The 14,286-nt window shown below is 37.5% G+C and overlaps 2 protein-coding genes across 2 annotated transcripts; one reads left to right on the top strand and one right to left on the bottom strand.

The window, feature by feature from the left end:
- The first annotated feature begins 4,679 nt into the window (after positions 1–4,679).
- On the top strand, positions 4,680–7,330 carry LOC103475976 (thioredoxin-like). The gene is made up of 5 exons (XM_008427981.2): positions 4,680–4,807; positions 5,241–5,345; positions 5,550–5,615; positions 6,032–6,097; positions 7,082–7,330. Exons 1-5 carry the CDS (start codon positions 4,784–4,786, stop codon positions 7,145–7,147), a joined length of 327 nt encoding a protein of 108 aa, XP_008426203.1. The 5' UTR covers positions 4,680–4,783; the 3' UTR covers positions 7,148–7,330.
- Positions 7,331–10,039: 2,709 nt separating this feature from the next.
- On the bottom strand, positions 10,040–14,088 carry txnb (thioredoxin b). The gene is made up of 5 exons (XM_008427979.3): positions 13,930–14,088; positions 12,497–12,601; positions 12,041–12,106; positions 11,718–11,783; positions 10,040–10,414 (listed from the first exon to the last, which is right to left on the bottom strand). The coding sequence occupies exons 1-5, from the start codon at positions 13,951–13,953 to the stop codon at positions 10,352–10,354; spliced, it is 324 nt and encodes a 107-aa protein (XP_008426201.1). The 5' UTR covers positions 13,954–14,088; the 3' UTR covers positions 10,040–10,351.
- Between the last annotated feature and the right edge of the window lie 198 nt (positions 14,089–14,286).

The raw sequence follows: 14,286 nt of genomic DNA, 5'->3' as shown, positions 1-14,286 counted from the left end.
TATTTGTCCAACCATAGTAGAAAATAAAGTTGTTGAAGTTAAATATATTTTTAAACCTTATGTTTATTCTTCTTTCACTTAAGTGAAATGGTGCAAACGGTGATTCATCATCTATTAAATCCACGTTTTTGAAAACATTCAGAACATTTTAGGATCAAAGCCCACTTATAAAACAAATCAGGTTCAAATCTAATTGTGGCCCATTATTAAAAGTGGTCCATACAAACACTGAAGGAAACACAGCAGTGTGGTTGTGTTTGGATTGATCAGTCGACACTCGTCAGCACTAGAAATCTCATCCACCTAAAAAACAGAAAAGAAGAACGTTTACCATGAAACGACACACCTCCGTCGTTTCCAATGTTTTCATGTCTCTTCTTCCAAGTCAGTTGCTGAAAATGTTCAGCTATTGACATAGAAACTAGAAATGAATAGAAATTCTCTGAACTCAGTGAAGTCGGGAGCTTTAGCACATTTTAGGAACTGCTGGCAGATTAGTGAACTTAAATTCAGCAGCAGGACGGTACACATTTAATTTAATGTTTCACATTCACTCATCCAGATCCTGAAACTCTTAATGCATTGGGCTGTTGTTAACACAGTAAATGAAAAACTTAAAGATTAGTTATTTGAAAGTGAACAAAAAGTCAGAAAAATTAGAAAATATTATCGCTAGCGGCATTTTTCTAAAGGTACAAAGACTAGATCAATGTAAGGAAATGTGACTTTCCTTGTAAGTATAACTCAAACAGGATCAGCCAATAAACTCCTCTGCCTCAGTCATTTAAAAACTGGAAAAACTAAGATAAAAGAAGATTAACTGATTAGCTTTTATACGGGGTTTCTTATAAACCACACCAGAAAATATATTTTTTGATGTCCGTCTCATTGTGAGGCTTTGTGCAGACCACCTGATTGGTTGAGCCTTCCATCTTCATCACTTACAGAAAACTGTAATTCATCATTTACAGAAAAATGAGTCACAGGGACTCATTTTTCTGAGTAGGTGGTATTTAGCCAGCTACTCAGTTGTCAAACTGTGACGAACTTAAAGATTTCCACCCCTACCTCCCTGCAGGCTCTTTAATTTAAGCAACATTTTTACCCTTTTCATCAGGTTTGACTGTAGTGCCAGGAGTGTTGCGAAAAATGTCAGGATTTAACTTGCAAAGGAATTAATCTATATGTTGGCTAAAAAGTTAAAGCATGTTAAATTTTAGCATCTGGAGCAGCATGTCTGGGATATTGCTACATGTACTTTTTGTGAATGTGACACTAAATCCCTTGTAGCCTTCACCGAGTGCTTGCACTTACTTTGTTTCCATTTTTGTAGAAGTGGTACGTGCAGCTGATTGCACAGTGCTTTCTCACATCCTGAAAACAAATAAAGAAACTCAAACAATTAGTGGATAATCAGCTGAAACTTTAGGAATGGGTTCAGCTTTGGCTCATAAGAAACGGAAGAATAAACCATCAGGTCAAAATACGAAATAGACACATCCCACAGACTCAGTCATACGGAGGAACACTTTAATCCTCTACAATGAGGTGTATCTATAAAATGCTGTGTTATGGTGTTTATTAAACAAATGATATGAAAAAGGATACTGAAGCTTTATCCACATCCACCTTCAAGAAAATCACATCTTTGTTTGTAGAATCCTCTGCCAGTTTCTACAAAAGCATGGATTGTGCTTTAGAAAAAATTACGTGCAGCAAATTACTGGAAGAGTCTAAACATATTGTCATAACATATTGTCTAAACTGGTTAAATTTTTCCTTTTTGCAAGTTATCTAAATGGCTATCTAAATACTGGACCCATCATTTGGCAGGGACCACACCACGAAGCTGTGAAGGCCACCACCACCAGTTTGTTTCCTGTTTGAGACAGGATGTTGTCAAACTCTTTCTACAAATCAGAATGCACAAGCAACAAAATATTTAAAACTCTCCCATGGTTTTCAGAGATGGGGTCAATTGGACCCTGTGCGCTTTTATGAGTTTTTTTTTTTTTGTTGTATTCGGTCAGACGGGTTCCCGCAATCCATCCGTTTCCCCATTGTCCAACCGTGACATCTGCCGCAGTTCTCCTGAGCGTTAAGGAGAACTGCGTTAAGACCGCGGCAGCGTTAAACACTTGTGCTCAGGTTACACAACTTCACTTATTGTGACACAAATGTGAAAGAAACAGCTTAGCCTTTATGCCCAAGCCTGACCAGGTCAAATAAGATCACAGGTCATTTCAAATCACATAAAGTTGATTTTGAAGAGTCTGGCCCACAACATGGAACCTTTATCAATTAGTCAAAAATCAACTGAAAGGTGAAAGCTGCAAAAAGTGACATAAAAATTATGAACTTACCAAAGTGTCCATGAATTTAACCATGATTACTGCTTAGAGACGCCAGGCAACCACTGGGAACTGACTGCTGTAAGGTAAAGAATAGCTTTACCTTAGCCTTTATGCCCAAACCTGACCAGGTCCTGGCCTGTACATTTTTTAGTACAGGCCAGAATCATTTGAATATACCTTATACCTGAATTTAGGTTTGTCTAAATTCAGAGGTTACAGCAAGCTATTTCAGTATATAATTATATAGCTGGTGTTGATTATAATCAACACCAGCTCCTATCTGTAACTTTAGACTGCAATAAGATCATTTTATTATCTTCCAAATAGTATTAACAGACAAAATAAAAAAAATAAGGCTAATAACATGAGTATTATTACAACTGGAAATTATATTTTAAAACAGGGATGTCAAACTTATTTTCATTTTTCATTTTGATTTCATCAAAAATCTGAACGTTCTTAAAGGGCCAGTTGTGCCAGAATATATTGATAAAAAAAACAAATAAACAGTTAAAAATATCAATAAATACTTGTTCCGAAAAGATTTTGTGATTGTTTTAGTGGGGTTTTTTTTGCAATCAAAATTACAGATTTTGTGGTGCCAATTTAGACATTTTTGTAAGGAATTTTTGTCTGAAAGGAAGTCCGCCTGGTTGGCGTCAGTTTTATTTTACGCAAAGGGAGGAGCTTAGGTCTCGTGGAGTCTCGCGCAAGAAAATAAATACAATCTGGCTCAAACAATTAATTCATAACTTTTGCTGAAATATCAGGCTATTTTACATTAGCGCACTTCCCCTATACAAGACAGCTAATATAAATAGCAGCGCCACATATATATTTATCTGTTAACAACAGACGAGCGACAGTGAGCGCCTGCCGCTAATCGCCCTTTACTGCGCTGAATAGCCGTTGGCTCACTGAGTCAGGAGTGCTCACTGTGTTCTATACGCCCCTGGTGGCGAACTGCTGTAACTGCAGTTTAATGCCTCAGTCCGAATAGAAGTGCAGCTTAAAAATAATTTCTGTTGTCAAACAAAAGTCTTCAATTAAAGTAAGAACAGGGAAGAGGTGTACTTCTTTCAGATGTCCACATTATGCAACTCTGTTGTGGTTAAGAAGAATCTGAGACAAAGAGCAAAGCCCTCGATTTACTGGGCTGTTCTAGTCTATTCTTTGCTCTGCAATTACTTTTTACATGTGAAGTTGATTAGTCGCAATCACGTGAGAAAACTGATTCTTCCAAGATGAAAGATGATGAACCAGATGAGTTTGTCAGATAGTTTGAGTTTTATAAAAATGTAAAGTCATTTACCAAAGGGGCAAAGTCAGGCTAAGTGAAGGCCTGGCAACATCTGACTGTTGTGAGCTCGAACTCAGAATGCAAGTCGAGCTTCATTTTGAGGATCTGACAAAGGTCGTCTCTGCTGTCGTCTGCATGTCGGTTCATCCCGCTGCTCCTTTGAAAGGGTTCAGACGGGTTGGGCATTTGAAGGACTGACACAAAGTAGAGTCCATTAGGTGAACCACCCAGTCTTGGTAAGGTTTTGCAGTTTTGCCATATCTCTCCCATCTTCAGATGAACCCTGGCGGTTCTTTCTTGGTCTGTGATGCTGGTTCTCCAGCAAGCCCCTGAGGCTTTCATAGAACAGCTGGATTTATACTGAGATCAAATTACACACCGTCAGACTCCGTTTTGACTTCTCAAGGCAGTGGGTTGCATCAGGCTTTGTCTAGGCCATTGTTAACAGTGTCCAACAAAGCATGAAAATAGAAAATCTGAAAATTTAAAACGGATGGGTTTTAAAAAAGTTTATACTTCTACCCACTCCTTTGAACATTCATTATTTATTGTGTTAGTCATTTTATTTGTAATTTGTAACGTTCAATGAATTTACACTTGAAATAAGACAAAACTGGCTGCATTTAACTTCTAAGCAAGAAACGTGAACTTGTTTTAAGTCAATAGTTCCTAAATATTGATGAAAAAGTGCCTGTTCCACTGGCAGTTTATTTCACTTATAACATGGGAAAAATGCTTTGTTAAAGTGAAATAACACCTGACCACTATCTCACCTCTCACAATACCTCAAGTGTGAGATATTGAGACATCTCACACTTATCTCTTGCTCATGCAACTGTAATCATGAAAATCACTTCTAGTAGTAATAATATTCATGTCAATAGCCTTAGTTTGTATTTTGTCTGTTAATGATATAATAAATGATGTTATTGCAGTCTAAAATAGGAGTTACAGATGGGAGCTGCTGTTGATTAAATGCTAAAATGGCTTGCATAACCTCTGACTTTAGACACACCTTTAAGGTGTGTTCAAATGACTCAGGGCTTCTGAAAAAATGTTTATATACAGGTATTCTGTACCTTACAGCCGTCAGTTTCCAGTGGTTGCCTGGCATCTCTAAACAGTAATCATGGTTAAATTCGTGAAAACTTTGGTAAGTTCATAATTTTTATGTTTATGACACTGTTTGCAGCTTTCACCTTTCAGTCGATGATTTTTGACTAATTTATAAAGGCTCCATGTTGTGGGTCAGTGCCTCTTCCCTTCCTGTTTTTACTAAAAACTGGTTTCTGGGTCTCTCTCTTTCAGGCTATCAAAAGTTATCAATTTGGTCAACTTGGGACTCTTCAAATCAACTCCCTGTGATTTGAAATGACCTGTGATTTTGTTTGAACTGGTCAAGTTTGTTCATAAAAACTAAGATGTTTCCTTCACATTTGTGTCACAATAAGCAAAGTTCCGTAACCTGAGCACAAGTATTTAAACTTAGCGTGACGTTCAGGAGAACAGTCAGTTTCTGAAAGCAAAAAGCCTTGTGGAAACGTACAGGGTCCAATATGTTGTTGCTTATGTATTCTGCTTTGTAGGAAGAGTTCAACAAAATCCTGGGTGAAGCAGGAAACAAACTGGTGGTGGTGGACTTCACAGCTACGTGGTGTCCTCCCTGCCAAATGATCGGTCCAGTATTTGAAGTAAGTAGACAGTTGAGACTCAGGAAGTTAACAAAATGTGAAAAACCTTTCTGCCTTACCCTGATAAAAGAAGCAAATTCTGGAATGATCATTCAAATAACTTGCTCAACCAGTTCAACCAGTTTAGACTATATCTCCCATTATTACTCTTGCAGTAATTTGCTGCAGATACTTTTTTCTAAAGCACAATCCATTCTTTTGTAGAAACTGGCGGAAGATTCTGCAAACAAAGATGTGATTTTCTTGAAGGTGGATGTGGATGACGCTTCAGTAAGTATGCTTTTTAATTGACAATAAAAAAATTCAGGAAATGAGTGGATAAAATTCTTCTCAAGTGTTTGCTTTTGTACTGCCAAATAAATTGCCGATTTTATTGCAAAAGCAGTAAACGAGCTCTAATCTAAGATTTCATGGCAGTGGCCGGTATTGATGGGAGGGTGAAGAGAACCGTGTTATAGTCTTACACTCACCTGACAGCTTGTCTGGTATTTAATTCCATAACATACAAATGTAAATGGACCCACTTTATTGTATGGACAAACATTACAGTGTTTGAGTCTGCAGGATGTCTCTAATAATTCATATTTTGACCCGATGGTTTATTCTTCAGTTTATGACGAGCCAAAGCTGAACCAATTCCTAAAGTTTGGTCCATTAATTGTCTGAGCTTCTTTATTTGTTTTCAGGATGTGAGCCAGAGCTGCGGAATCAAAGCCATGCCTACATTCCAATTCTACAAAAATGGAAAGAAAGTAAGTACAAGCACTCAGTGAAGGCTACGTCACCAGGGATTTTTGTCACAGGAATTTCAGACATGTTGTTCCAGATGTTAAAATCTAACATGGTTTGTCTGAATTGTTTTGTCAAGATATCAATTAAATCCTCCCAACTTTACTGGAACCACAAACAAGTCCGATCAACAGGTTAGAAATTTAGCTTAAAGAGCCTGGGTGGAAATCTTTAGGTACATCACATTCACAATTAGGTAGGCAGCTAAATACTATTACCCATTATTCATTCATTCATTCATTCATTCATTCATTCATTCATTCATTTTCTTTATGTGATGAACATGGAAAACTCAACCAAGCAGGTGGTCTGTATGATGTTTCACAAAGCTTCGAAATGATACAAATGAGGAGATCACAAAATATTTTCTGGTGTGTTTTCCACTGAAAGTCTATATAAAAGCAGATGAGCATACTCTATTCAGGTAATCTTCCTACATCTCAGTTCATCTAGGTTTTAAATGACAGAACAGGTTTAATAAACTCTGAGGTAGAGGAGTTTGTTGGCTGATCCTGTTTGAGTTGCACTTAAAAGGAAAGCCACATTTCCTTACATTGATCTAGTCTTTGTTCATTTAGAAAAATGCAGTTATAATATTTTCTCATTTTCCTGCCTTTTTGTTCACTTTCAAATAGCTAATCTTGATGAAGCTTTTCATTTGCTATGATAACTGCCCAACGAGTTTCAGGATCTGGATGAGCAAATGTGTAACATTAAATTAAAGGTGCACCATCCTGCTGCTGAGTTTAGATTTAACTTCACTAATCTGCGAGGAGTCCTTAAAATGTGCTAACCAGTTTAGACTGAGTTCAGGGAATTTCTATTCATTTCTAGTTTCTATGTCAGTAGTTGAACATTTTCAGCAACCGACTTGGAAGAAGAGACATGAAAATACTGGAGACGATGGAGGTGTGTCGTTTCATGGAAGTTCTTCTTTTGTTTTTTAGGTGGATGAGTTTTGTGGTGCTGATAAGAATAAACTGGGGAAAAAAATCGAACAGCTGAGGCAGTAGTCCTGCTGATCAATCCACACAAGACCACACTGCGCTGCTTCCTTCAGTGTTTGTATGGACCACCCTTAATAATGGGCCACAATTGGATTAGATCCTGATTAGTGACATTTTATAACTGGGCCTTGACCATAAAATGTTCTGAATGTTTTCAAAAATGTGGATTTAATAAATGATGAATCACCATTTGCAGCGTTTCATTTGAGTGAAAGGAAAATAAACATAAGGTATGAAAATATATTTAACTTCAACAACTTCTACAGACGTGAAGAAAGTTAAATCACCCTACCAGAACTAATGTGTTTCTTTTCTACCATGGTTGGACAAATATTTATCACTTTCAACAATACTAAAAAAAAAAAAATGTAGACAGTAAAAACTGAAGAACAAACATTTTAAGATTTTCTGTTGTGTAATAAACAGAATTTTTGGACAGGAATAAATTAGGACAACCCCCCCAGATTTGCTCCCACTTCAAATTACATAAGTTGTAGATCATTAGTGCTGATTCACAAGAGCTTTTCAGTTTCTCTTGAGGTATATTCCGTCTCAACTGTACCTGTAACAGGGGTCCTTTTTGGGCTCCCTGTATGTTTTATAGTAAAATTTTGGAAAAACTTAGTAGCTCGTCATTCCTTTGTGAATCCAGGTTTACATACCCCTCAACCTCAACTGAACCTTCTCAATTTAAACAAGAATGAAACACAAGTAGAATGTTTTAAAAACTCTTACACAGCTTTGATGCTGTCAAAAGTCTAGGATTGATCCTTTGATGGCTCTTGTACGGAAACAGGAGCTATCAAACAGGCAGAGGCAACTATAAAATTAAGCTTATTTTATTTAAGAATATTTCCTAAAGCGAAGCCTGCTTCCCAAAGACTTGAAGAGGATGAATTTTTATATTCCTTAGCTTGTCTCAGAAAGACCACGAGAATTAAATTTTCTTAAATAAAAGACAATGTTATCTCTCAATCATGCCTGAATAGCAGCCAAAGGCCTCATTGTATCATTCCAAAGGCCACAAATGTCCTCTATGCCGGACTTTTAAGCACCCCTGTGTTTGGCATCTACTAGTACATCTAAATAAAAAATTTACACTGTGAAAAAGTGCAATATTTCTTGCCAGTCCATTCAGAATGTGAAATAGAAATATGAACATGAACGTAAGTTTTATACAACTTAATACAGACTCTGCCACAGTCCAAAGGTGACACCCACACCAAGAGAAAAATAATTACAGATTTCTTTGGAAGAGCCTCTAGGATATGTGCTGCTTTTTGGAAACACACTCCTACTTTAGGAACGCAGACAAGCGGGAATATTTTAGAGAGAACTCAGTTTTGATTTATGTTTTGCTGTTTAACCAGTCAACAAACCTTTTCATTGAGATTGGAACCTCACACTGCTTTCCACTTCTCTCATACGAGGCTTAGATGTTCATAGTTAGATAGTGCGGGTGTCAATATGTGTACAAGGTATACATATTGGGCCTCACAAAAGCACTGATATGCCTCAAATCAAATTTTACATGTTAAAAACTTCAAAGTACTTTTTGGGGATTTTATGTGATTGTGATTTTATATCTACAATCAGTTTTACATGCAACTATTTTACATACTCTTGACTACTGTAAATGTGATATAATGAAACTCAGATTTCAGGGATGAACTTAATGTGTGTGGACAACCTGAAGAAGACTGCTGATGTTAATTTAAGCAGATCTAATTTGAAATAGCCATTTTCTCTAGTATCATATGCACACTAATACAGGAAGTGATCCTGCAGAGAAGAAAAAACATACGTTTCCTATTTAATCTATATAGAAATAGTCATTACTAGTAACAGTTGAATTGTAGCTATCTGAAATAAGTTTCTCCAATGTAAGAATTCAATGTAATTTATCTACAATGGTTATTCCAGATAATGTATGTGTATATACACCATACATGTGTATTTTTTACACATGTATCCCATCCATGTGTATACAATACACATGGATGGGGAATGTAATGCTATTTGTTCTAAGGAGAATTACTTTAAGAAAATTGTAAAATAATCATATTACAGATAACTTTTTTTTACTGGGAATAATCGATGTACAGATATCTGGAATACAAATCCAGGCTATTAAATGATAAAACGGCTTGCCATAAAGGCTACAACCTTCGGAAAAACACAGGTATGCAATGAGGATGCTACCTGACTGGGTGTTGGCTAAGGGGGTGGGGGAGGAGCTTGTGCCACCCCTGAAATCTGATTGGCCACTCCTTTAACCGCCCTGGATCTGATAGGTTCTCAGGTCTATTTTGTTATACTGGCGGGTACAACACACCAATCAAAGATGAGGGCTCGCTTCAGTTGGATCAAGTATTGATTACAAGTAGCCAGAGAGAAAGTGCGTAAGAAAACTGATTTCTGGTGAGTTATACGTCTGTTTTGGGCGTTATAGTCTGAAACACAATGCGTGGCGCATCCCGGTTTTAATAAGTTTCCTGGTGATTGATTGGTTAATAGATTTATTAGTTGTACCTCTTCCCTATCAATGTTTGAAAATGTTATCCACTTGGCCCACATAACCAACTAACCTGTAAAAGTAACATTCATACATTTCTTTGTTCATATATTCCTGTACAGCATAGTTAGAACTCAGACCTAAATATTAGACATTCCAATTTGCTGATTTAATCCTACAGCAGCTACAATGCAAAATCAAATGGACTTATTTGATTTTGTGGTAACTGAAAAGTACTGACTTTTTTTCTGCTAAGCTCTGTAAGGCATTTTAAACTTTCCTTTCCCGTCAGCATGAATCCACCGGTCTGTAGCATTCAGTCTTGTTCACGTCTCTGTCAGCTAGTGTTTCTACTTTAAATGAAAAAGTGCAACAAAAAAAAATTATTGATTCACCGTTTATTAAATCCACCTTTTTTTTTTTTTTAAAAAACATACAGACATGTTTAGTCAGTCATTTTGGAATCTAGCTGAAGCTCAGTCTAAAAGACAGTCGAGACATACTGAATTAAACAGGACCACGGGGTCGTTACATAAACGGTGGAACATAAGTTATAGCTGAAATGGGACAGCGGACATTATGATTACATGAAATTCAAGAGGGGATCCTCTCCGATGTGTTTAGAGGGTAACAGCTTCTACTGGAGGCTTTGTACAGTGTGGTCGTGTGTGGATTGGTCAGGAGGATTTCGGCGTCTATCTCAGCTCTTCAAGTTTGGACTTTAGTGTTGCCAGGTTGGCTCCAGAGAACTCAAACACCTGAAACGCAGAAAACAAAGAGTTACCACGCATAATCGCGGCATATCTCATCTCCCACAGCTCTGTATTTTGTGATCTCGTTTCGTCATTTAACACATCTCAAACTGATCTAAAGCCTGGAGAACGGTGCTATTCTGGTTCCAGTTCTTTTGTTCAGTCAAGAACCGGTTTGCCTTTCCACCACCTGAGAGCCAAACCATTAGAGCTCATTCATTTATTGTTTGAGCCTCTCAGGGTTTTATTCTGTGGATTTTATTAAGTGCAGCGCATATAGACAGTTTAACCACAACTGTGTCTTCACCACAAAAAAAAAACAAAATATCTAAAAATTTTACCTAAATATGTTTTATTGAATCCGTTGCTATACATGTACAGTGTGGTTGAGGAAGGAGGAATAGATCAGATGCTGACAAGTCAATGTTTTCCAAGTTTCAGGTCACAATTCAAAAGGTGAGTCCGAGTCTTATTTTGTCTGAATCTGAAGCCACATGCTACACATTTCTCAGTCATAGACTGTTAAAAGATCAAGTGTTCCCACAAAAATTATTTTTATTATCTTTCACACTAATAAAAGACTCAGGGTCACACCTGCTGAGTGACCGCAAACCACCAGCTGGTTTAATAAACTAAAAAGGTGAAACTGGTGGTAACTTTGATGAAGGCAACATTTTGAACAAACACGCCACTAGGTGGCGTCAAAAAGCTAATGTCAGAGTTCGACTTCCTCCATAAAATAAAATGAGATGCAATTTAAAATAAGTCTAGTTTAACCCCTGAGTGAATGTGATTCATACTCTTTGTGAGGGTTTGGAACATGTATCTGAGAATTTAAAAAAATGCAATTAAAATAGTTGAACTGAATTATTTTACATTAATTACAGATGCCTTAAAATTGTTTCAATAGTAAATCTTTACTCTGTGTAGGAAGAAAAAAAAAAGTATAAATCTCATGCTTCTGACCATGATTCTGTAGTCTCACTTTAAAGTCATAATTCAGTCTGAGCTCTCCAGAAACCCATTGTTTTTACACCAGAGTCATTGTGGACACGCATGAAGAAAGCTGTTGCACCATAGTTCCCAAAATTCAGATAACAGTTCCCCCAACTGCTCAAGAATCTCCTCTTAAACCGAACTTGTCAAATATGCAAGAACCACGCAGAGCAAATATTCTCACAAAAACGTGTTTGTAACTTTTCAGGATCCTGATCTCTGAAATAATAGACGACTCTAGTGTTCCTCCAATAAGGGAGGAGGACACATTTTTTAGAAAAGAAAAATTTTACAAATGAGTGTTTGGACTCACCTTCGCACCATTCTTGTAGAATTGGAATGTAGGCATGCATGAAATTTTGCACTGACTGCTCACATCCTGACAAAACAAGAAAATATACATTTTATGGGGTTACCACAAGTGCTTAAAAAAAAAAGAAAAGAAAAAAAAAATCAGGGCTGCTGATTATTGAAGGCATTTTTCCTGCATGCCACTTTAAGATACCTGAATCTTTTTTGTTAATCAATTTGTTTGTATAAAATTAAATACCAATTTCAAACTATTAGTTTCATAAAGGACTTTGGATGATGCGATATTAAAATAAACAATGATTAAGAAATAAAAAGGAGACTTACTTCAGCCTCATCTACGTCCACTTTCAAGAAAACCACCTCCTTGTTTTCAGGCACCTCCGACAGTTTCTGGAAGAGAGCCGGTTGAATATTTAAAAAACAAGTACGAAGGTTGTTTTTTTTTTCCAAGTAAGAGTATTTTGGTATCCAACACAAGTTATTACATAAATGTTTTTCCATGAAAAGGTATCAACTTTAGTCAAAGTAACCATGTATCCCTGTGTAGCATTTCCCTTCAAGGTGGGGAAAGCAAACAATAGGTTGCCAAAGCAACAAGCTTCCTCTCCAAACAGATGCCACACCCTTTGAGGGCAATGATCCAAAACATTTGGTTCGGGGCCGCCGTTAGCACAGTTTCGCTTTACAATAGCCACCCTTATTTTGAGCCAAATTGAGCTTCTTAATAATACTGCACACAAATTTTGCATTTACACAAATATTCAGACTCAAAACACTTACAATAAACTCTGGGGCAATTTGTTTGCAGGGACCGCACCATGTAGCTGTGAAGTCCACCACCACCAGCTTGTTTCCAGCCTCCTTCAGGATGGACTCGAAATCTGCCTGTGAAACGGATCACACACAGAACATTTATAAGCTGTTAACACTCTTGGGTTTCTGCAGCATTGTGTTGCGTCTCATTTTTGGCATGGCCTTGCCTGTGCTGATGCCAAGGGTATAAAGTTTGGCAAGGCACAGCAGTTTGGGGGAGAATTTTAAATTTTCATGATTGTTTTCCCCCCTTTAAGCCTTTCACCCGTTTTTAAAAGTGGAGATCTACATTTCTTCAACATCTTTTGTCGTGGGGCTCAGTTCCCACGATTCAAAAAATCCATCCATCCACTGAAAATAAGAACTGCGGTCATTTTCGGGCCGTTGTGTTTGGATACTGTACTAAACAGACTGATCAATGAGTCACAAGGCTGCTACTATCTCACCATATGGGACAGCTGCATTTTTTATTGAGCTGTTTAAGTATCATCAGCGTCTCCACCCTTCGTCCTGGGCCTGCTGTGAATGGCGGCGTAGCCTAACGCTGAATTGCTCCACAAGCGCCCAACTTTGAGCTTTGTCTGCTCCTCAACTTTATTTACTTTTTATGCACAAATGATTCCAGCAAGTAAACCAGACGGGCACACAGTCCAAGCAATACTTTTGAACACATGTTGACAGCGGCGGTGTACCAGCTAGGGCTAAAACGGCACGGAATTGGCTTCTCATTTGGCAGCCAAGTAAAGGACTTAATTCTGCTTTTTTTTTAGCCTTCAAATTCCCTTATACCATGTCCGCTTCAATAACTAGAATGTTTATGTAAGCAAAAGCTTGACAACTCTATAGCCGCCTCTACTATAGCAGAGTCTAGTTTAAACGTATATATTTACATTAAGAATACAAGACTAACCTAGGCGATTTAGTTCGATGTTAAAATGGATTTAATTAAAAAGAAAAAAAGGCACGCAATGTTTAAATAAATAAAATAAAAAATACAACGAGATAGCCCTTTTGCTAACCACAGGATTCAAGCGCTATGAATCGGAAGCCAACTTCATACCAGCGGCGTGGACTACATCATGGTAAAAGTCCAGCAGCCTCGCGCACGATGACCCAGTAAGCCTCGTGTAACCTGCTGGGACCACGGTGACGGCGGGTTTAAGAGTTTATAAGCTATTAACAGCTACACATCTTGTGTATAAACGTAGCTAAATGAACTCCAAACAGACAGGCCCGGACAACGGATCAAGCATCACGATAACTCAAAGAGCTGCAAAAGAGGCGCGAGGGCAGAAGCATGGATGCGTTTCTATCCTACCTAACCCCAAAGTAAGAATGGCAAACATGATGGAAATTAACGCTGTAAAATCGAGACGCTGCGCGTCAAAATAAGTACTTACTAAATCCTTCACTTCCCGGACCATGATAACTGCCTTTTGATGTGTGCCTCAATGGAAAAAGATACCTCAGGGTTTGCAAAATACCTTCGTTTCAGAGAACGTCCCAACGTCTTTTAAAGCCTCGGACAAGCTAGTCTAAACAGTAGCGGAAGTCAGTTTAGCAGTTAGCAAAATAAAAGTCTTTAGTCCAATAACCGATGCAAAATACAGTTTTCCGCCAAAATAAAACCGAATTGAAACTTTATAATATAATGAATTGTATTTTCATTTTATGTCTTTTTCTATGTTTTTTTTAAAATTGTAAATTAAATCATCGTGCGATTACTTTTATTCTGAAAACCATTATCAATGGTGTAG

This window comes from Poecilia reticulata, chromosome 18 (assembly GCF_904066995.2).
Source record: "Poecilia reticulata chromosome 18, P_reticulata-male-v2, whole genome shotgun sequence".
NCBI classification, from domain to species: domain Eukaryota; kingdom Metazoa; phylum Chordata; class Actinopteri; order Cyprinodontiformes; family Poeciliidae; genus Poecilia; species Poecilia reticulata.
This window is presented reverse-complemented; position numbering and strand designations above follow the sequence as displayed.